Source organism: Eleutherodactylus coqui, chromosome 13 (assembly GCF_035609145.1).
Source record: "Eleutherodactylus coqui strain aEleCoq1 chromosome 13, aEleCoq1.hap1, whole genome shotgun sequence".
Taxonomy (NCBI): Eukaryota; Metazoa; Chordata; class Amphibia; order Anura; family Eleutherodactylidae; genus Eleutherodactylus; species Eleutherodactylus coqui.
Window position 1 is genome coordinate 59,976,805 of NC_089849.1, and position 23,623 is coordinate 60,000,427.

Sequence of the window (23,623 nt, forward strand, 5' to 3'; positions counted from 1 at the left end):
GCAGAGGCCGAGGTGCTCAAAGGTCTGGCAGTTTTTCACTTAGAGTGCAGACGACCGCCGAACAGTGGTGTGCAACCTTTGTCGCGCCAAGATCAGCCGGGGAGCCACCCCCACCAGCCTCACCACCACCAGCATGCGCAGACATATGATGGCCAAGCACCCCACAAGGTGGGACGAAGGCCGTTCACCGCCTCCGGTTTGCACCACTGCCTCTCCCCCTGTGCCCCAACCTGCCACTGAGATCCAACCCCCCTCTCAGGACACAGGCACCACCGTCTTTTGGCCTGCACCCAGACCCTCACCTCCGCTGTCCTCGGCCCCATCCACCAGTCTCTCAGCGCACCGTCCAGCCGTCGCTAGCGCAAGTGTTGGAGCGCAAGCGCAAGTACGCCGCCACACACCCGCACGCTCAAGCGTTAAACGTGCACATAGCCAAATTGATCAGCCTGGAGATGCTGCCGTATAGGCTTGTGGAAACGGAGGCTTTCAAAGGCATGATGGCGGCGGCGGCCCCGCGCTACTCGGTTCCCAGTCGCCACTACTTTTCCCGATGTGCCGTCCCAGCCCTGCACGACCACGTCTCCCACAACATTGTACGCGCCCTCACCAACGCGGTTACTGCCAAGGTCCACTTAACAACGGACACGTGGACAAGCACAGGCGGGCAGGGCCACTATATCTCCCTGACGGCACATTGGGTGAATTTAGTGGAGGCTGGGACCGAGTCAGAGCCTGGGACCGCTCACGTCCTACCCAGCCCCAGAATTGCGGGCCCCAGCTCGGTGGTGGTATCTGCGGCGGTGTATGCTTCCTCCACTAAACCACCCTCCTCCTCCTCCTCCTCCTCCACCTCCTCCTCCAACGCAACCTCTGTCTCGCAATCAAGATGTGTCAGCAGCAGCACGTCGCCAGCAGTCGGTGTCGCGCGGCGTGGCAGCACAGCGGTGGGCAAGCGTCAGCAGGCCGTGCTGAAACTACTCAGCTTAGGAGAGAAGAGGCACACGGCCCACGAACTGCTGCAGGGTCTGACAGAGCAGACCGACCGCTGGCTTGCGCCGCTGAGCCTCCAATCAGGCATGGTCGTGTGTGACAACGGCCGTAACCTGGTGGCGGCTCTGCAGCTCGGCAGCCTCACGCATGTGTCATGCCTGGCCCACGTCTTTAATTTGGTGGTTCAGCGCTTTCTGAAAAGCTACCCACGCTTGTCAGACCTGCTCGGAAAGGTGCGCTGGCTCTGCGCACATTTCCGCTAGTCCCACACGGACGCTGCCACCCTGCACACCCTGCAACATCGGTTTAATCTGCCAGTGCACCGACTGCTGTGCGACGTGCCCACACGGTGGAACTCTACGCTCCACATGTTGGCCAGGCTCTATGAGCAGCGTAGAGCTATAGTGGAATACCAACTCCAACATGGGCGGCGCAGTGGGAGTCAGCCTCCTCAATTCTTTACAGAAGAGTGGGCCTGGTTGGCAGACATCTGCCAGGTCCTTGGAAACTTTGAGGAGTCTACCCAGATGGTGAGCGGGGATGCTGCAATCATTAGCGTCACCATTCCTCTGCTATGCCTCTTGAGAAGTTCCCTGCAAAGCATAAAGGCAGACGCTTTGCGCTCGGAAACAGAGGCGGGGGAAGACAGTATGTCGCTGGATAGTCAGAGCACCCTCCTGTCTATATCTCAGCGCGTTGAGGAGGAGGAGGGGGAAGAGACAGCTTGGCCCACTGCTGAGGGTACCCATGCTGCTTGCCTGTCATCCTTTCAGCGTGTATGGCCTGAGGAGGAGGAGGAGGATCCTGAAAGTGATCTTCCTAGTGAGGACAGCCATGTGTTGCGTACAGGTACCCTGGCACACATGGCGGACTTCATGTTAGGATGCCTTTCTCGTGACCCTTGCATTACACGGATTCTGGCCACTACGGATTACTGGGTGTACACACTGCTCGACCCACGGTATAAGGAGAACCTTTCCACTCTCATACCTGAAGAGGAAAGGGGTTCGAGAGTGATGCTATACCACAGGACCCTGGCGGACAAGCTGATGGTAAAATTCCCATCCGACAGCGCTAGTGGCAGAAGGCGCAGTTCCGAGGGCCAGGTAGCAGGGGAGGCGCGGAGATCAGGCAGCATGTACAGCACAGGCAGGGGAACACTCTCTAAGGCCTTTGACAGCTTTCTGGCTCCCCAGCAAGACTGTGTCACCGCTCCCCAGTCAAGGCTGAGTCGGCAGGAGCACTGTAAAAGGATGGTGAGGGAGTACGTAGCCGATCGCACGACCGTCCTCCGTGACGCCTCTGCCCCCTACAACTACTGGGTGTCGAAGCTGGACACGTGGCCTGAAGTGCGATCTGCGATTCCTTGTGTTCTATATATGCGCTCATTGGCGCCGACCCCATTGAGAACATATACTACAAAGATCATTCTCCTCTGCCACAGCTGTAACAGCTGTGGCAGAGAAGAACGATGTTCGCCCATTGAATTCAATGGAGCCGGCAATACAGCCGGCTCCATTGAAAGCAATGAGCTGCCGGCAAGCGCGGGATGAATTTTCGGGAAGGGCTTAAAAATATAAGCCCTTCCCTGAAAATCATCCTAAAATGTGTAAAAATAAAAAAAAAAAAAATATATATATACTCACCTTGTCCCTGCAGCCGGAGTTCAGCCGCGGCCGGCCGGCAGTTCTCCTGAACTGCTCTGTGTAGTATTCCGCAGCCGGGGATTTAAAATCCCCGCCTGCTGAATAGGCTGCCTCTGATTGGTCACAGCCCTCACCAATCAGAGGCAGCTCTCACTCACCCATTCATAAATTCATGAATGGCTGAGTGAGTGCTGCCTCTGATTGGTCCTTGCGCTGAGCCAATCAGGGGCAGCTCTCAGCTATTGAATGACAGCTGAGAGCTGCCCCTGATTGGTCCCTGCACTGAGCCAATCAGAGGCAGCACTCACTCACCCATTCATGAATGGGTGAGTGAGAGCTGCCTCTGATTGGTGAGGGCTGTGACCAATCAGAGGCAGCCCATTAAGCAGGCGGGGATTTTAAATCCCCGGCTGCTGAATACTACACAGTGGAGTTCAGGAGAACTGCCGGCCGGCGGCGGCTGAGCTTCGGCTGCAGGGACAAGGTGTGTATATATATATTTTTTATTTTTACACATTTTAGGATGATTTTCAGGTAAGGGCTTACATTTTTAAGCCCTTCCTGAAAATTCATCCCGCGCTCGCCGGCAGCCCATTGCTTTCAATGGAGCCGGCTGTATTGCCGGCTCCATTGAATCAATGGGCGAACATCGTTCTTCTCTGCCACAGCTGTTACAGCTGTGGCAGAGGAGAATGATCTTTGCAGTATATGTTCTCAATGGGGTCGGCTGCTGCCGCTGGCCCCATTAAGCGCATATATAGAACACAAGGAATCGCAGATCGCAGATAGGCGCGATCTGCGATTCCTCGTGTCTGGCCCGTTTCGCCGAAAACGCTGCTAGCTGCAGATTTTTCGGCGACTCGTCGGCCCCGGTCACGCGATTTGCGGATGCGCATCCGTCATGCGATCCGCAAATCGTAGCAAAAAACAGTCGTTTGACCGAAGCCTTAAGGTAAAAATTTAGGCCTATATATTTTCCTGGAGTTTTCATTCTGTGGGCAATCTCGCCTGATGCTCCAACAATAGTCAGGCACCATATGTACATCCCACCTACCCTGATACCGTCCCTCCAGGACCTTCAAATCTTGGTGGAATCGTTCAGTGTGATCATCACTGACTGCATCAAGGTTTAATGGGAAGTTATCAAGATGGCTCTGCAGAAAATGCACCTTGATGCTTATGTTGCAACCAAGCATTTTGTAGCTCTACAGGAGTTTCTGGACAATTTTGGTGTGATTCTTTGCTCGCTTATTTCCAAAAAAAAGTCCCTGACAATTGTCTTTGAATAATAACCTAGCATTATTTTGGAGTTACAACATTGTACTGATGAAATGTTCATCTTTGATGAGTTGCCGAATTTGTGGACCATTAAACACATTGGCTTTTAATTTTTTTAAATGACAGGCTAGGAAATGCCAAAATGAGGTGCTTGAAACAGTCTCCTTCAGGTGGCAAGGCTTTAACGAATTGGTTTCATGAGACCCAGATTCATGTATGGAGGTAGAAAATAATGCTTGTCACTAAGTGGCTAATGTCATCAGGTTTGAAGTCGCATCTTAGAGGCCAATTTCTTTCCACCGTGATGGCCATGTTCGTGTCTGGAGACCTAGGGGTGAGCACCCTAATCCTGCCTTTGCTGTAGAGCAGCACGCTGCTTCCACCGCTGGTATGATAGTGTGGTGCCTATGAACGTGAGGGATATTAGTCATGGGCAATGGCGGCGGCGGCGGTGGTTCCACTGTTTTCCCCCCCTCACAGGTGGCAGCAACTGACAGAACAATAAATGTCTAAAGTCTCTAGTTTGGAGTTTCTTTAGTACTACCTCTTGGTCAGACAGGGTATGGTGGTACAAAAGAGTTAAATTAATCGTAACACCAGCCCGTATACAGGCTTAAACCTGTTCCGAGCAAAAATAAATAAAAAGGAAAAGAAAAAATAAAATAAAACTGGGGGATGTAGTCCCTTCCCCTGGAGGGTGGTGTAGTATGCTTCAGTGCTGATGGTAAAGTGGTGAGAAGGAAAACTCCAGGAGTCAGGCTGAACAATAAAACTATTTTTTCCAAGAGAGGTCTTCAATTTATCGAATTCATACCATGGACACTTCTTGGATTTTCTTAGTAACATAGACAGGCTCTACTTCTGCATTTTGTCCTGCAGCGAGTAATTCCAGGTAACACATCTTTCTCTTTAGTTTACATTATTTTGCTCTTTGTATGTGTAGATCTTCTCTTACTGCTGTCCCTTTCTTTATTATCAATTTCTCTTTCTCTATCCTTCTGCTTGTATTCTTCAGTCTCTAACCATATCTCTATCTATTCAGCTTTGTCTTTATAAAACTTGTTTTCTTAATACAATCCTTCTCTCTATACCCTTTTTTGTTATGCTGTCATTACAATCCTTTCCTGTTACTTACTACACCTTCTCTTTCCAACTGCACTGTATGTCTTTCTCACCTTTGGTTCCTCGTTTTCTCTGGTCTTTCTCTAACCAATCATAGGCTCTCTAGCTTCTGACTATCCTGTCTAGAATCACCAAGCTGTTGCTGGGTGCTTCTCAGGCCAATGGGAATCAGGAACACTGCAGGTTGTCAGGCAGATTATGTAGTGAGTAACAAACATGCAATGATCGTTTTAGAAGCATTTCCACACATTTAAATAAAAGTGACCATATTTAATTTTGTAGTGCCCAACTCTGGGCCACTATAACAGTCTGGGGCACCATCATATACGAGAGTTGGTCACCGCTAGTAGGGGTATGAGGGACAATAACAGCTTAGCGATATCTTCAGGACATCCTGCAGCCACACGTGTTCCTCTCATGGCGGCTTCCAAGAGGCATCCAGCAGGATAATGCTCAGCTGCACACACAAGGGGGTCACTGGAATGTCCCCACAACATTGTCACACTTATGGAGCTGCCCAGTAATCAGATTTATTGCCAATAGAACATGTATGGGATCATCAGGGACAACAACTTCAACAACCAACCTACAAGATTGCATGATCTAGAGTCTCAGTTTCAGTAAATGTAGACCGATATGCTGCAGGATATCATATAGAACCTGTATGCCTCCATGCCCGCCAGTGTCACATTTGGTCTCCAAGCTAGAGGCAGTACAACAGGGTACTAGAACCTCCATGTCCACCTGTATCATGTTTTGTATCCAAGCTAGAGACGGTACAACACAGAGTTCTAGGGCTTCCCTTAAGGCCTCATGTCCAAGGGCAAAAGAAGAATTAAAATCTGCAGCGGATTTTAACTTTTCTCCTGCCCACGGATCCGCATCCCATAGGGATGCATTGACCACCCGCGGATGGTCAATAAAAATGATTTTTAAAAAAATGGAGCATGAAAAAATCTGGACCATGCTCCATTTTCGTGCGGGTCTCCCGCGGGCTTCTATTGAAGCCTACGGAAGCCGTCCAGACCCACGAGAGACAAAAATCTTTACTCACCAGCTCCGGTTCTTCTCTTCACCGCGGCGCCATCTTCTCTCCGTCCGGATCTTTTTTTCTTCGGACCTGCGCATGCGCGGGGCATGTCACCGACGTCATCCTGCGCATCCGCCGGGCCGAAGAAAGAAGATCCGGCCGCGACGCAGAGAAGATGACGCCGCAGCAAAGGAAGGATCCGGAGCAGGCGAGAGGTAAGTTTATTCTGATTTATTCCTATTTTCAGCCCTCATGTCCGCGGGGCAGGAGGGACCCGCTGCAGATTCTCCATGGAGAATCCGTAGCGGGCCTGATTTTCCCCGTGGGCATGAGGCCTAAGGGGTCATTTTCGAAAATTAAATTGCCCTTTTGCTTTAATATTGTAATTACTTACTTATATCAGCGTTATAATCACACATAGAAAGTATCATTCGATTCTGACAACTCCTTCTAGGTGATTGTTTTCTTTTTGACAGTGAGCATATGCATTAGAGCAGGGGTCCCCAACTCCAGTCCTCAGGGACCACCAACAGGTCATGTTTTCAGGATATCCGATGGAAAGAACACCTGTGGCAATGTCTGAGGCACTGACAATAATTACATTACCAGTGTAACACTGAGGAAATCCTGAAACATGACCTGTTGACGGTCCCTGAGGACTGGAGTTGGGGAACCCTGCATTAGAGAACTTCTGGACTCAAGATAGTGAACCTGATTTTTACGTTATGGGGATCAGATGAAGTCATCCTAATTATTGTATTTTTTTTTTTTTTAAACATGGGAAGGGGGAGGGAGGAAATCTGACTGATCCCACCCTATTATGATTTGAATAATCGATCATCACTAGTAAATCACCCAGACTTTGCAACATATTTGGAAACTTCTGTAATAGTTGCACTAGCTGTGGCATTTTCCATAGTGAGACATTTGTGGTCAGGTAACCCCATTTATTGGGGGTGGGGAATATGCATAGTTATGTCATCATTACAACAGAGAGGAATGAGGTTTACGACAAATTTCAAACATCCTTGGTACTGCACCTTCAATAAATCATAGCTAGTGATTTTGCTCCCTCTAGTGGGAAGTAGACTGTTCTCTCTTATCTTAGACTGCAAGAGGTCTAGATATTACAGATACATGACAGGAATAAGAAACTGAATTACTCGTTAATATCAAATAACTGATTTTGTTATTTTACAATACAATTGTATTACTTGGACACAACCCTCAGGAGTTTTACAACAGCCTCTCCATGAGTTAAAACAAAATCAGCTTACACTCCTCTCCCAACTCCTTGCCTGTCCCTCGCTGTAGCACAGTCCTTTGTGGCCGGGGTTTTACAGGCTTTGCTACATGATGTCACAGGTTGCTGCAGCCAAAGACAGAGCACAGCGACCAAGCACTGACCATTGTAATTGGCTGCAGCAGCCTGGGACACACCATATATATAAAAAAAAAAGGCCGCTGCAGCCTGTAAGCATAACATCAGGGGGAAACCCCAAAGCTGCAGCACTGACCACAGCAGGGAGCTGGGTAAAGAGACTTTGCAGTCCAATTTTTGTGTTAACCCATGGAAAGCTTGTGGAGATTACAATTGCATAAACAGAGATGAACCATGTAAAGGCAGGTGTTGGATTCACAAAATGTAAACTGACCAAGTCAGCTGTCTGTGCAAATGACATTCAGTGAAATTAAATGTCCATCTTTGTGCTGGCTTTCCATTAATAATAGTCACTAATTCTAGCTGTCTGCTTGAGGGCATCAAAACTACACATTTACCCCATAAGTGAGTCAGTAGCTCTCTGCCTGAGATAGTGGTAGGTGGGAGTATGGCACCTCATGATTACAACAGATCACAGTATACATTTCTCCCAGAATACAGCGTAATAGCCAGAAACCAGTTAATCACAGCAAGTGGTCAGAGTGCAGGGCCTCAAGGCTACAGTAGACGGATCTCATGCAGAGAGCTGCTGCTGCTAGACTAGGTGAGTGCAGCACCGCTACACAATACTGCCCCATATGTGGGAGACTGCTGGCGTCGACATTTGTCACTATTTTGAAGAAAAAAAAAAAAAAAAAAAAGTACCTGTACATGGGTTGATTAATCGCTGGAAACAGAAAAATCGCAGCATGCGCTATTTTAGTGCATGTTTTCTATGGATGTGCATGATACGCAATGCATAACCAATGCCAATGGATGGAGTAGTGGAGCAGTTGCATTTTTCACGCAAGTCACTAAGAAACATGTAAAGGAAATATATAATATATCTATTTATTACACACAGGAAGCTTTTTCTTTTTCCCCATGCACGCAACATACACAGGTATACACGATCAAAAATCTGTATACGTGATCATATTGAAGGGATACGCAATTGAAATGTTGCAATGTTTACGCAGCATTTTACAAATACGCCCATGTGAATGAGCACTTACTTTGAACGCTGGTGGCTGGAACGATCCCTGGCCGCTCCACCTCCATTCAGTTAGCGCAACTATCACTTCTGTGTAATGCATAGGCGCAATATGTACCGGACTATGTGCCCAACGCTCGTACCATGTAACGCTATCCTTACACAGTCCACAATGGGAGCAGCATAAAGTACCTGAAAGGTTCCCTTTAAAATTCTTGTGTGAGATAAGTGATGCAGAGCTGACAATCCATCAGGTCATTTTCGGCTTCACTCAATCCTGCTAAACTTGTTTATAAATTTGTACATAATTATGGATTTTCTCAGGATTAGAAGATTACTAGACGACTGATCCCTCATAAATCGGCTGTTTAATAGAAACAAACGAGGCTTTAACAGATTAAAAAGTGATCAATTAATTCATTCTGCAGAGCGCATAAAGTGTACATGCGGCATATCGGCGCCATGAATGAATGCACAGTGTTTATTGGGACCTTAAAGAGTGGCGTGTAGGAGCAGAGCTACAAAAGGATGGCAACTACAAGGATAGGGGGGTAAGCACATGCAGAATATACCTAGTCTTCATCTGTCACAAAACACAAGTGAAGATCAGTGTTCTACTTCATAGGTTACCCTATTCCATATTTTGTGCAACATTTCTCAGCAACTGTATAGAAGTGAATGAAAACCTACAAGTGGGGTAAAAACCACCATTAAGGCAAAGTAAGACTGAGCACTGGGTCTGGTTAGTTGTATGAAGTCCTTGCTACTTCCAGATTCTGATGCAGCATCTGTAACAACACTCACCCTCCTTCACGGTCTGCGTAGGAAAGCCTGTAGCCTTCACAGAGCCTCAGGCGATGCTGAGGGACCAGAGAATTTATAAATTGATCTCATATATAGAATTGTATGTTGTCTTCTGCCTCAAGCTTAAAAAGAGGTTACCAAGACCAACTTATCACCCATCCATAGCTTAACCCTTTACAATCCACTGTCTGACATCTGCCTACATTCTGATTGCAGCTTGTACAGCTCCAATGTCAGAAGACGGCCGGCAGGGTATTTTTACCGTCTATTGCCAGCGACTCCGCTGTTGAAGCTTCACTGGCATGCGTACACACACGTACGTACACACACGTACATACACACACAGAGTTTCTATAGCTGCAAATTAAGCTGTCTTTCAGGGAGTCCTATGGAAATATTCCTCTTGTCTGAAAGCACCCAAAGGCGAAGATGTTCTACACAATTCTTGCACTTGGAGAACATGGTACATTGTAACCAAACACTGCATTATCTCAGTCGGGGCCTCAGATTACAATTCCGTGATAGCAAACATTCACATATGGCACTGAGACTGCCAGCATGTAGCTAGAATCTGCTGCAACATGCAGCTGCTGCGATTGCTCCCCCTAAACGGTCACACAATTTTGTAGGCAAGGGTGCGTTCACACATGGTACAGATCTGCAGCAAATTGGCTGTGTGCGATTGCACCCAAAGCAGTTTTCTCTACACATACACAAAGAAAAAAAAAAAAAAAAGCTACCGTGTGACCTTACCCAAAAATAGTAGTGGAGCCATCAGCCGCAGACCAGGAGAGTCACACAGACACATTGCAGTTTCTTTATTAGGAAGAACATTTTCCATTAGAATGACAATATTATTTAAAACAGCAGAAAACCATTATTACAGTTATACTCGTCTACATTCTTGTCCAACTACAGGAAAAATATATAATATAGGCTTACTAGTAAGATAGAAAGTAGTAACAATCCCTTTAAGTCTTATTTGTCTATTACTACTGCTGGCTAAGAAGGTGACTAGGCACAAAACAGACATGTCCATCTGTAACCCACAGGGGGCGCTCATGAGAGGTGCTGAGGAGGGGGGTGCACAGATCCAAACAAGCACAGATAAATGACTACACGAAGATCCCTACATTCTACAGTAGTTGACCTGGTAAGATGTGTATCAAATCAGTAGCTGCGGCTTCCAGAAGCCGAGTACTGGCAGCATTGCACTAGGATTTTTGGTATTCGAACAAGTGACTGTTCATATCCTCCATGTATGTATATATATCTCACTGGACCCAAAACCTAAATTTAGCCAATATAGTCTGTTCTGCCATAAAATTTCTCCTATATAATTAAGGCCAACCTATATCCATATATTGCTTTCTTATAAACACTGAACTTACAAAAAGAGGGGATTAGTCAGGGTAGGTCGGTGCCATTATTAGTCTATGCCCCACAACAGCAGCTCTTCAGCATCTGTGTCCTACTCTTTATGATCTCTGATCCTATACCAGTCCCAGAAAGTAATTATTCACTGGGCCGGTGTGCAATGACCAACAATAGCAGGTCAGAATCTCCAGGACTTTACCCACAGAGCTGCAGAGATCGGCACAAATTAATAAATGCGTTTGCACCAAGATAGAGCTTTGTTTTAAAATATGTATATTTTATTTATTCCACCTGTCATTGTCTTGACACATGTGCTTTAGTAAATAAAGCTAGAGCATATTTTCTTAGTGCTTTATATTATGCAGTTCCTCTGTTACTCCTCCTGGAAGTGCACAAATTAGAATGTATTCCCTGTCAATCATCTGTGTCCTAATTCACCAAATTATCAAAGACCAAAAGCACTACTTGGAAGAACTGAAGCTTGGACTAAACCGGTCAGTATTGCACAGATATAATGAACATTGCCCAGAGGTTCTACACACCCTCAAATCATTTCCTGTTGAGGGGTTGCGAGAACTGGGGTTTCAGAAAAACTGGTTTTGAGACCGCTTTCAAACCAGCGCATTTTAGCTTTGTATTTGGAGGCTGCAATATGCAGCTAGTGTAAATCTATGTACTCACATGGCAGGATTTATGGATTTTTGGAAAATGTAGCCCAACCTAAGTTTTGATTTTTTTTACCTCAGTGTTACTATTCTTTTTTTTATTTATTGGGCAAAATAGATCAGTATTTAACCATTAGAATAAAAAAACCCAAACCCTGCTTATTTTGGCATGGAATTCCGTAACAGTCTTGTTTAAAATATTCTGGCCCCTTATGTTCTCCGGTTTAGAAGTATCCCAAATACTGCATTTACTGAAACCCGTGTCAGGAGAACAGGCATGCCCTCTTTTGAAAGACTTGAAAATAGTGTTTATATCCTCTCCTCCATATAACGTGCCCGTTATGGCATATGCCCATTCAAATGAATAAGGCTGAGCTGCAATACCAGACGTCACCCATGGGTAAGAGTAGCGCTGTGCCAGGTGGAAGCAAACCATTTTTCTCTCGCTCTGATAAAATCTTTAATAGAATGTATTCATACCATCTGCTCTTTCTGCATTGTAAAGTGACATCCATAAATTATTGTAGGTCAGTAAATTCTGTTAAAAGGCAAACAAATACAAATAAAATGAACAGCAGCTAGGACGATGGGAAAAAAAATGGGTATAAACACCAAAGATTGCGAGTCTGCAGACTATTCCCCTTTTGTGTTCTATATCAGAGGTCATAGGTGTTAGACTATCCCTTTCTGTCTTGTGAAGGCTCAGATCAGCTTATGTTATATTGGCAGTGTCTGTCCCTAAACCATATAACAGTATGAAGAAAGTTCTACGATAAGTGCATTAATGGTCATTACACCACAGGAAACCTAGAGAACCACAAGAGATTTTTTTCCCCCTCCAAGTTAACAAGGAGCCAAAAATAAGATTATATATCTGCTAACATTAGGTGTAAAAGACGAAAAAAAAAAATTATATGAAAGTGAATCCATGTTGGCTATGGGATTCAGCGTGTCACAGACCAGTCCAACCACCACAAAACTCCAGGAACGATACAGGCGATAGGATCACTGCAGTTAGTTTTACCGTAAAAGAAAATGGGTATCAAAGACTAATCTGATAAGGATACAGAATTCTTCATGCACAAATTACATGTCGACGATTGAATGGGAAGGAATGGGAAAAGGTTATTTCCAGAGCCGCTCAGGTTGCAGGTCTGCACAGGTCCATAGTACAGCAGCTGGGTGGAGGAGATCTAGCAAGATAATTCTATTGTGTGAGGAGCCTCTTGGACATCATTTGTCAGTGCAGAGCCTGGCGTGGCATCTAGCGTGGCATTACTGGTCTGGGAACGGCTTCGGGGCACCTCAGTTGAGCCACTACTTGAGGCAGAGTGGGTACGAGAACGTGCAAGCCTGGTCATGCTTGATGTTGGCACTGCAAGAACAAAAGAAAAAAAAAAAAGAAAAAAGGGAATCATCATGAACACAGTTGATGTGGTAGACCTGCTCTAACTCATCCATCAGACGCTTATAGTTTATTGTAGGAAGCAATAAACAAGACTGACTGGATGCCAATGGCTACAGTACATTGTGCCCAAGTGCCACATGGCTATTTTGAGCCTGAGCTGTTTTATTAGAAGAATGCCAATTTTTGTATAAAATGACACTACAGATGTAGCAAACGTTAACAATTAACATGTCACATACCATTGAAGTCTATGTAACATAAGTGTCAGGCAGTTTGCTATATCAGTATGTGCCAAGGGCAGATCTTGAGACAATGGCATAGTGCTGTATGCAAAATACTGGAAGCATAGATGTGCATTCGAAGCACCCCAAGAGCAGCGGTTGAGGAGCACATCTCCGAATTGTATGTTTCAAAAAACAACTACTTCCATTCATGCAAATGGGAGATGGAAAAATGCCTCTGTAATGCTACCTAATGGAAGAGAAGGTAAAACCCTAATTTTTAGAAAAGTCAACAGGCAACATGACATGGCCTACCTTTACCAGGCTATCAATTTATGCAGAAGCTACAGGGACATTTTTTCACCTTCAAACTTTAATTTGCATACCTTATTTCCCAAGGTAATATAATAAATCATGGTTGCCTCTCACAACCAGCAGCACACGCTCTGCCATACAATCAACACAAAAATAGGTCAGCATCCAAAGCTTCCATAAAAAAAAAAAAAAAAATTTATTCATTACAATTAAAATGATGTTACAATACAGAGACGAGTCTCCAATGTGCAGCAGACAGGCAGAAGGAAGGCATACAACATCATATCATGTTCATAGTATTGAATCTATGCATATTTAATTCTTCGTATAAAATGACACATCAAGCATACAATTAAATTGTTGATATATAGTTTTGCATACATGCATTTTTTGAGCATATATTTAATTCTATCAACTTGATATGATGTTGTATGCCTTCCTTACGCTCATCTGCAGCACATTAGAGACTCATCTCCGTTGTATTGTAACAAAAAATATAGAAATTTTTTTTATGGAAGCTTGGCTCATTTCCTGAAGGGGCACTGCATGGCTTAAAAAGTCTTCCCATACCATTTCGGTGGTCTCTACAAGGAGAAACTGTATCCATCCAGACCTACTTTTATTCAGCAACATCATACCGGTCCATGGATTGTATCTGGTATTACAGCTCAGCTCCAATGAGGTGAATGGGGTTGAGCTGTACACAGCCTATGGACAGGTGAGGCACTGTTTAAGAAAGAAAGCAGCCATGGGTGAATGCACACGGGCGGCGCTGAATTGTAGAATCCGGAGCAGGCGACCGCCTCTGGATTCTGCAGCAAATACCGCCCATAGCATGCAAGACAAAAATAATTCTTCATGCACACAAGCAGAAGCCATTGTGTTTTCAGCTTGTGTATGAAAAATCACAGCAGGCTTCATTTTCCTGCGGATTCCGCGTGGACAGCTTCCATTGAGGTCAATGGAAGCCGTCCGACCCATAGCCAGTCTGCAACTGACATTGCAGAGGGCCCGCGGATTCCGCAGAAGTTTATATAATTTTTTAAATTTTTTTAAAATTAAACTCCTGCGGAATCCACAGACCGTCTGCAATGTCAATAATCTTAAAAATCTCTACTGCGCATGTCAGACGACAAGCTGTGCCAACCATCCGCAGTGCAGAAAAGAAGAGGAAAAACACAGGCACACCCGGATGCTGGCTGGGCACAAGGTCGGATTTTGCTGCAGGCTCATATGATATTTACATATATTTTTTTCTATACAGACCTAGGTAAAAAAAAAAAAACCTCCTTTAAAAAGCAGATCTGGAGTAGAGAATGCCGCCATGCATCGTGCATTAACCGTTGAGAAACACCAACATGCCAAGCCACTATACAATGCAATTACATTATACAACTTCAAACATTTACATCCACCAGCAAAAGCACAAATCTACTGTGCTCAAGCGAGAGCAGCAACCCAAGACGTAGTGAACACCTGCTTGCTGCTCTACAGATACCTGTTTCAGCGCTCAAGTGACTGAGCTGAACGTATGGAACTGTGGGGACATATAACAAGAGGAAAGGGCATACAGAGGATACAGTTAAAAAAAAAAGCACAAGAAACGGACCTTATACCACACTATAAAGTAAAGTACTCATTATGTATTCAGTCAGAACATAACAAAAAGGAAGACACTTTCACTGAGGATATTCTTAGTAGTCATTTTTCAGTGTAACTTGTACAAAGTTTATTGGGATATAGTCGAAGATCTCGGCTTTCAGTCAGGCACAGGAAACTTCATGATTAACTTTCTAGTGGATCATCTGTGCATACAGAGGCTCCAAGTCTGACCCGAGTTAGGTACTGCCTCAGGTGGCGGCAATTTATAGCCTCTGCCTACACTCTGCCCGGTAGTGTTACCTAACCTACCGGGCAGACTCCCAGAGGGCCCCTGGCATCACCCGCTGATTCTTTATGGGCCGAATATGAAGTTATTCAGTGTTTAAGAAGTGGATACAATTAAACAGTGGCCATGACGGTTGCCATGTGAGGTTCCTTGCTCCACCACCTTTTGTGTGACACCAGAAGTGCGATGACATTTTTCGCCAGGAAGTCTGCCAGAAGGTGGATGGAAAGCACTATCACATCATGTTGGAGATGAGCAAAAAAAAAAAACCAAAAAAAAAAAAAACCTGTAGAGTTGGAAGGGACCTCCAGGGTCATCGGGTCCAACCCCCTGCTCAGTGCAGGATGAACTAAATAATCCCAGACAGATGTCTGTGCAGACTGCTTGAAGGCTTCCATCGAATGAGAACTCACCACCTCCAGTTGCAACCTGTGTCCACTCATTGATCTAATTTAGGTCATCTCCCTTTCAGTTTCATCCCATTGCTTCTAGTCTTTCCTTGTACAAATGAGAATAGGGCTGATCCCTCTGCACTGTGACAGCCCTTCAGATATTTGTAGACAGCTATTAAGTCTCCTCTCAGCTTTTTTTGCACAATACATTCCCACATCCTTTAACCGTTCCTCGTAGGACGCGATTTGCAGACCGCTCACCATCTTGGTAACTTCTCTGAACCAGCTTCAGTTTTTTGGTCTTTTCTACATTGGGGTGCCCAGAACTGGACACAGTATTCCAGATGAGGTCTGTCTAAGGCTACCCACACATAGGCGAGCGCAAGATCGTGCTCGTCAACCTGTGTTTTACACGTGGATGCGAGGTCATTTTCATGGGAAAAAAAAAAAAAAAAGCCTCACATTCCTTCTGGGAAATTCCTATCCTCTTGCGCAAATTTCAAGCGCGACAGTGGATTGGAAGTGCTTCCCATCGAAGAGAGGTCTAGACCACTGGTCAGACCACACATGGAATATGGTGTACAGTTTTGGGTACTGGCACTCAAAGGACATATCAGAACTTGAGCGGGTACAAAGGCAGGCAACTAAAGTAATAAATGGAACAGGCGGACTGCAATACCCAGAGAGGTTATCTAATTTGGGATTATTTAGTCTCGGGAAAAAAAAAAACAAAAAAAAAACAAAAAAACAAAACACATGGCTGAGGGGCGACCTAATAACTATGTATAAATATATCAGGGGACAATACAGAGATCTCTCATGATCTGTTTATACCCAGGACTGTGACAAGGGGCCATCCTCTACATCTAGAAGAAAGGTTTCTAAACAACATAGAAGGGGGCTCAAGAGGGGCCTGGATGTCTCCCTTGAGCGATGCATTACATGTTATAGTCACTAATTACTTCAGAAGGGTCGGCGATCCAGGGATTATTCCGATTGCCAGATTGAAGTCTGTGAGGAATTATTTCCTTTAAACAGGAAAAAAATGGCTTCTATCCCATTGGCTGTTTTTCCTTCCTCTGGACCAACACTTGGGGTGGTGGTTGCGTTTAAACTGGATAGACATGTCTTTTCACCCCTACATACTATGTAGCTTAGAAAAATAAATGCAGTTACTTACTATATCCCATTCCTTGGACAAAATACTTCAGGGCCTCTGCCAGCTTTCCAGGCTAGAGTAAGATAAATAGAAGCATAAATACATTTATTCAGTTCTTCAGATATAACAAAATAGAACAGGATGTCCAAAAGTAAAGTGCTGATTAGTTCCTTCCTATACATGATTATTGATGGCCTTTTTAAAAACTTCACAACTAAATATCAGCAGTAAATATCCAGCAGCGATACAGATCATGCAAGATAATCATCCCAGCCGCTCTCATCTTATCCCAGATAGAACCACCACCAACCTGCACAGCTTGTGGGAGCCCTCCGCAGTCTGCCATCTGAAAGACAACGTACAAGGAATCTGTTAGCTCATACTGTTATTTCTGTCAAGAATTGGATCTTAGACAGTGAATGGCCTAACATTTTGCAAGTATTCAATAAAATAAAGCAAAAGAGGTGCATATTAATTCCAGGTCACAGCTTTTTATTTTGCATGCTTGGTTATAACAGTGGCGGCTGTTTCGACCAGTCACATGGGTCTTTGTCAAGCAGTTTTATTTTATTGAATACTTGCGGACTTTACTGGCATTGGGGTCCTATCCCCACTCAATCCTATTGGCGAGTGTGGTTGACATCTCCATTTGGTGGCGTAACATCTCTTCTAGAATTAGCAAGCTGCAGTCCTACATACGTGTCCTATGATAACATGCAGAGGCCATGAAGATGGAGCTTTTTAGTTAGATTTTGCAAAATAACTGACACCACGGCTGTGATCTCAGATAATGCTGCTGTCAGAGAAGCCGATGCAGGTGGTTTATAAAGCAGGTGCAGCTCCCAAGCCAACTCTACAACACTATCTAGTATCTGAACCGGTCCATCTAAAAGCACCTTAAATATACAGCAAACAAGCCAAAGAGAAAGATAATTGTTTAGTTTGTTGTTCATTTTATGTAGACATAGTCATAGCAGGTGCATTCATTTGTCCGATTTAAACCATGCTCCTTCTCGTTTGTTTTAATTTCTCATTTGAGCCAGCCAACGATGTAGCCACTTGTTTAAATAGGCTGCACGAGAGCAAAGGAGCCAACGTGGTCATTTACTCAAAACTATAACAGTCTCCTCTAAAATGGAGCCTTATGGCAAAAAACAGCATTGTGCTTTTTTTGGTCAGTCTCCAAGAGAGGAAAAAAAAAAAAAAAAGTTGTAAAAGCTGATCAAGAAGTCATATGTACTCCAAAATGGGACCAAGAGAAACTACATCATGGAGAGGGGAAAAAAAAACAAAACACAAACAAACCCCTCTCAACTAGGTTGACGGAAAAATTAAGAGGGCTGCAGGAAATTCTTTCCAAAAATTTATATTTTAAAGCAGTACAGCAAAGAAAAAAAAAACAAAAAAAAAAACACACAACTATATAAATTTGTTATTGAAATCATACTGACAGAGTAAGGTTATGTCATTTTTGCCACAGTGTGTACACCGTTGAAACAACCTCCACTCCCCTCTCCACAGATGAAGGATTTTTTTCTTTTTTTTTTTTTATTTCGGTCCACTTTGATATATTTTTTTTAAATGTTTTCAGCACATTAAATAGTACCACAAGAAAAAAAAAAAATACAGCTTGTCCCACAAAACACAAGCCAAGTTGATGGATAATAATCGTCTTTATTTATATAGCGCCAACATATTCTGCAGCGCTTACAGTACAAGGGAAATAAAACAAGACCACAGTTACCATGAAGTAATCAATTGATGCACAAGTAAAGTGGTGCGGGTCCTGCTCCAACGAGCTTACATGCTACGAATAGTGGGGGGGGATACAGAAGGTAAAGGGGCTGGAGATGTGCACGGTATGGCGAGGTGGAGAGTGAGGGATGCTATACACACAGACAATGGTCAGGCCGTATAGTGGCTGAAACAGGATGACGGCAGGTGCCAGTTGATTACGGCTAGCAGTGATTGCAGACGACAGGACAGGGGAGCATGTTATCAGGCGGAGTACAGAGAAGTTTGGTTTAGGGGATGTGGTATGCCTCCCTGAAGAGGTGCGTTTAGAGCATGTCTGAAGTTTAGTGTCAGTGATTGCTGGATATTTTTGGGTAGCGGGTTCCAGAGGACCGGTGCTGCACTGGAGAAGTCTTGAGGCAGGAATGAGAGGTTCGAATTAGAGGGGCACTTAGTCCGATTTCGTGAGCAGAGGGCGCAGGCTGGGTGGTGAATTGAGATGAGGGAAGCAATGTAGGGCGGGGCGGTGCTGTGAAGCGCTTCATGGATGAGGGTGGCGAGTTTAAATTGTATTCTGTATTTGACAGGCAGCCAGTGCAGAGGCGTCCGAGTAGCGGCTACAAAGGAAGATGAGCCTGGCTGCCGCATTCAGGGTGGATTGGAGGGGATAGAGTCTGGAGCAGGGAAGGCCGATCAGCAACGAGTTGCAGATAAATAAAAACGCTGATTTCATTTTTTTAATAAGTGGGGAAAAGAAACCAAAGATGGAAAAAAAAGCCACATTCTTATAGGGGGTAAACATTGCAGAGAACCATTGTGAAGTCACCACATGACTACAGGTCTCAAAATCAGACAAGCCCCTCTAAATACCCATTGATTCCTATGCAGGATTTGTCAACCTAAAAGCAAAAATAGTTGTGTGGGAACATGCCGGCCGTTCTCCCAGGCTGCACATTTGGTTGCAGTAGATTGAAGCCCTGTATAACATATTGTGAAAAGCTGTAATAAACTCACCTTTAATAGTGTAGTTCTGGTCGGATCTAACCTGGAGTTGCATTCTACCTGCAAGTGACAAGAAAATCAGTTAAGCTCAATTAACAAATTTTGCTAATATTTCTAGGATCCGCCAATAATCTAGTCAGCAGATCCCACCACAACTACCAGCTGATACCTGCAACCCAAAGAGTACTTTTGCTTTTGTGCAGGTTTTCGCATTTCTGCACAAGATACATTGTGGTGTAAAATTAACAGAACCTGGGATGCAGAAGTACTTCACTGAAGGCAGCGAGGAACCTCAACTGAAAGGAGCATCACTGAGAAGGTCCTACTAAATGTAACCTATAATATTGGAGAATAATTACTACAAGGGCAGGTACTAAATGGACAAATGTCCAGCAGGTATATTCCCACCATACTAATCCTGTAGTTAAATGCCAAGTACAGTAGCTTCAAGGCTCTGAGCTTTTAAGAGGTGGAAGAGGTGTGAACATTCCCCCCTTCCAACTTAAATGCATGTATTTTGGGCTGACAATCATTTTTGCAATAGGATTTTGTAAGGTTTTGCACAGTTTACATTCTGCAGCTTCTATGTTATCACAGCAGTCTAAAGGCCCTTTTACATGGGCCAATGATTGTTCAGATTGTCGCTGGAATCAGGGCATGCATTTACACTGAGCGATTGTTCAGAACAAACAACGAAACAAGAATTTGAATGCTTCTTGTTCGCTGTTCAGCTCCTGTGTGCAGAAAACTTAACGACCCGATCGAGTCTGTGTAAACAGGCAGTTGTTCACTTCTAAAGGACTGCCTGTTTACTGTGAATGGAGATGGGTGGATACCCAGCCCGCTCCACCTCCATTTACTAGCGAGATCAGTTTTTATGTAAAAGCATCGCTAGGACAACCGCTTGGGTGTGTAAAAGCACCCCAAGTCTCAAGAGGAAATCCCACAGTGTGCTGAACTAATGCCTTGTTTTTAGCCCCCATCTCTCTTCTCTGCACTTTATCAGTTAATTTATGACCACAAAGAAACTGACCTGGTAGTGAAAAGGTTAAATGCCAGGCCTACCCCACTCCCTTTTCCAAGCAACTTCACAAGTTTCGATTAAAAGTTTCCTACCACTCTAGGTCTATGGCTTCCATGAGTTGCTGTAGTTCCACACTACAAAAATGCTGTAGCCATTTCACTATAGGTTCCGCAAATAAGGAAGATTGAATACTACCTCTGCAGCGCCACCTACTGGATGGCAGCATTCCTTTAAATCAATGTCAGACCTTTTTTATATAGGACTTTATATAAATGATTAGGAATAGGAAACAGCTGTCAGTGTATGGAATAGGAAACCAAGCCAGAAAACCATACACTGACAGCCGACTCCTATTCCTAATCATTGTTATAAAATCCTATAAAAAAAGGGTCTGACATTGATTTGGAGGAATGCTGCCATCCAATAGGTGGCACTGCAGAGGTATTATTCCATCTTCCTTATTTGCATAAATTACCCAGAGGAGCATGCATGGCCATACAAGTCTCCTTACTCATTTCAGGTGTCTTTTCACACCCCTTCTGGGTGCTCTCCTTGGGGAGAGATGATGCCCTCCCCTGACCCACTCACCCTTTAAGTGTCTCCACACACTTTTTGGGTGGTCTCCTTAAGAAGAGAAGACACCTCTTTTGACCCAAGCTATATTTTCCCTAACCTTTTTGGGGTATGCCATTAGCAAAGTTGCTACATTGAAGCAATAAAGCTGGTACCCATTATAAACAAATGTAAATAATTAGTACTTACCACAGCATCAACCGCAGGAGAGCTATCCCCAACCACCAACAGAGCAGGACACCTAGAAACAAGATACATTACGCTATGGAGTAGAGGTTGTAAATAACATGGCCCAACACAAAACTGTTCAATCTACAAGTTTAAGACCAAACCTTTAAAAAAAAAAAAAAAGGCAGGAGGGAAGAAATAAAACCCCACACACTAAGACCTGTAGACCCTCCATGAGCCGGTGTATTCTTCCAGGAGGAGAATTCCTCTAGTCAGGGGTGTAGTGGAGTCTTTTAGGACACAGAATCTATATAAAGCTAGCAAGCTTAGACAGTACATACCTATAGAAGTCTGTGTGTGCATGAGGACTCAGACTACTTAGGCCCCCTGACCACGGGCGTTGCGGTATCCCGCGGCGGACCTTAGCCGCGGGAGTCGGCACACTGTTCTCTGCAGGTCAGCCTATCTGACAGATAGGCTGACCGCTGAGAATCAGGGCAATTCGCAGCATGCTGCAAATTGCCGGCTGCGATCGGAGATTCGCAATGATTCTCTGCTCGTGGACACGGGGCTGGTGCTTTTCATAGCAACGCTATGGAAAGCTTCAGCCTGCGTGATTCGCTGGCGATTTACCGCCAGCGAAATCACGGCTGTGGACAGGGGGCCTTAACTATTGTGAGGGTAACAAGATAGATATCAAATAGAGGCGTAACTAAAGGCTATCGGCCAAGATGCAAGAGTTCAGAATAGGGGTCTCTCCCATAAATTTCCTCTGCATCACTATGTCTTTTAAGAAACCTATATTATTGCAACAGTAGCAGCCAGAGACATTGCTAGAATCTTTAAAAAAAGTTAGTCAGAAGCTCCTCCAACTATTCATGTGCCATTTATAAGAATGGTATTTTCTCACAAGTTTTAACCCACTCACCTGAGCGTGCCTTCAGAATTGTTAGATGCAAGCATTGGCCTTTCTATTTCCAGATCTCGGCGGCTAGTGCAGGAATAAGATTACCACAGTTAGAAACAGACAGATATATACAAGGTCTCTGTATACAGATTTACATGAGCACAGGATCTAATGACGTTCCCTAGATTGGACGGCCATTTAGGTTTTCAGAATAGAGACAATAACCCGGGTGTCCTATAGCCTAGGCTCATAGTCTATGTGTACCCCAGGGGCCACAGGATCCTCCTAATGCTGTGCTTGTATAGCGTGCAAAATTGTAAGTTAGAATATTCCTGGGGTACTTTGGGCGGTCGTTAAGGGGTTAAGGTACATTATATGTCTTGACGGCAGCTGTTGAGGGGGCCTAGATTTTGCAGGGACTTATGGTGCTGCATCAGAAGCCTGGCACCTAAGAGACCTCTGATTTCTGCTGTTTAACCATTTACATGCTGCAGTCAGTGCAACTATGGCATATAAAAAGGCTGACAGAGGGAGGGGGTTCCCCTTTACCCATGAGATTCCCCAAAGCTGCAGGATGCTACTGTACGTTCTGCAGCATTAAGGGATTGAAAACTATGTCCCTGCAGATTCCACTATGGGCTTTAACCTCCTGTGTTTGCCACTTCCAGAACAAACTAGATATGGACTTCACAAAGGGACTAGTAACAGAATATGGACGTATCCACCTGCAAGGATTCTGTCACTACACAGATCGTGTCTCATGCCTGTTGGCGAAAGCCATTCTAGATGCATTTTTCCCGTTCAGGGACACAGAACTACAAACCAGTATGTTGTGTGTTACCCGTTATAGGCATTAACAAAGAGTTGGAGGTTTTCCTGATTAATGTCCTGGGCGATATGTAATCTGTAGGTCTGAACCAAGTCCAGATTTGACTGCAGTTCATCCTGTGGAAAAAAGTTGACAAAAGCTTAGAAAAGAAAAAAAAACAAAAAAACAAAAACAAACCTGGAATTTCCACTAGAACTTATAAATGATCACATATTACATCAGCTGCTAGAGATAGGCAGTTATGTTTATTTTCTTTTAATGATTTTTGAAAGACACAAAAAAAAAAAAAAAAAAAAAGCCAAGATGTCAGACAGGTCCCAGAGGTGGATCCGTTAACTTCCTGAATAGGTCATTGCATCCAAAGAGAGCATGAAGAGGTGGCCATGTTCTAAGTGCCCGTAACTCATGTAAGGATCAGATGGGACTCATGAAGAGCTCTGCTGCCGTTCCGTTCCCAGGAGGTGGAAGATTAATGTGTCACGCACACAGCATATCAGACCATGCAGATGCATACCTCAGCAGCGCACCCTGTACTGTGCGCGGCAGAGATGTGGGTACATATAGCAGGCGCTGCAGAGGTACGCATATAGTCTCAGTAATAACAAAGGGGTTTTCCTGTGGTATAGATCATCAACAGTCGACTGGTGGTTGTCCACCAGTCAGACTGCTAGTTGGCA

General features: G+C 44.6%; 1 protein-coding gene across 3 annotated transcripts in view; it reads right to left on the bottom strand.

Annotated features, from left to right (window-relative positions):
• Window positions 1-10,087: 10,087 nt before the first annotated feature.
• The window catches only part of NDRG3 (NDRG family member 3), a 51,218-nt gene continuing 37,682 nt past the window's right edge, over window positions 10,088-23,623 (bottom strand). For 2 of the 3 annotated variants that reach the window (XM_066587354.1, XM_066587355.1), the window contains exons 10-17: window positions 22,959-23,062; window positions 22,139-22,201; window positions 21,232-21,283; window positions 19,458-19,505; window positions 17,020-17,055; window positions 16,731-16,782; window positions 14,769-14,807; window positions 10,088-12,701 (exon numbers count right to left, since the gene is read on the bottom strand). In XM_066587354.1, coding sequence (XP_066443451.1) covers window positions 12,520-12,701; window positions 14,769-14,807; window positions 16,731-16,782; window positions 17,020-17,055; window positions 19,458-19,505; window positions 21,232-21,283; window positions 22,139-22,201; window positions 22,959-23,062 — 576 coding nt within the window. In that variant the 3' untranslated portion in view covers window positions 10,088-12,519. The remainder of the gene's footprint in view (window positions 12,702-14,768; window positions 14,808-16,730; window positions 16,783-17,019; window positions 17,056-19,457; window positions 19,506-21,231; window positions 21,284-22,138; window positions 22,202-22,958; window positions 23,063-23,623) is intronic. The other variant, XM_066587356.1, reaches the window with a different exon arrangement.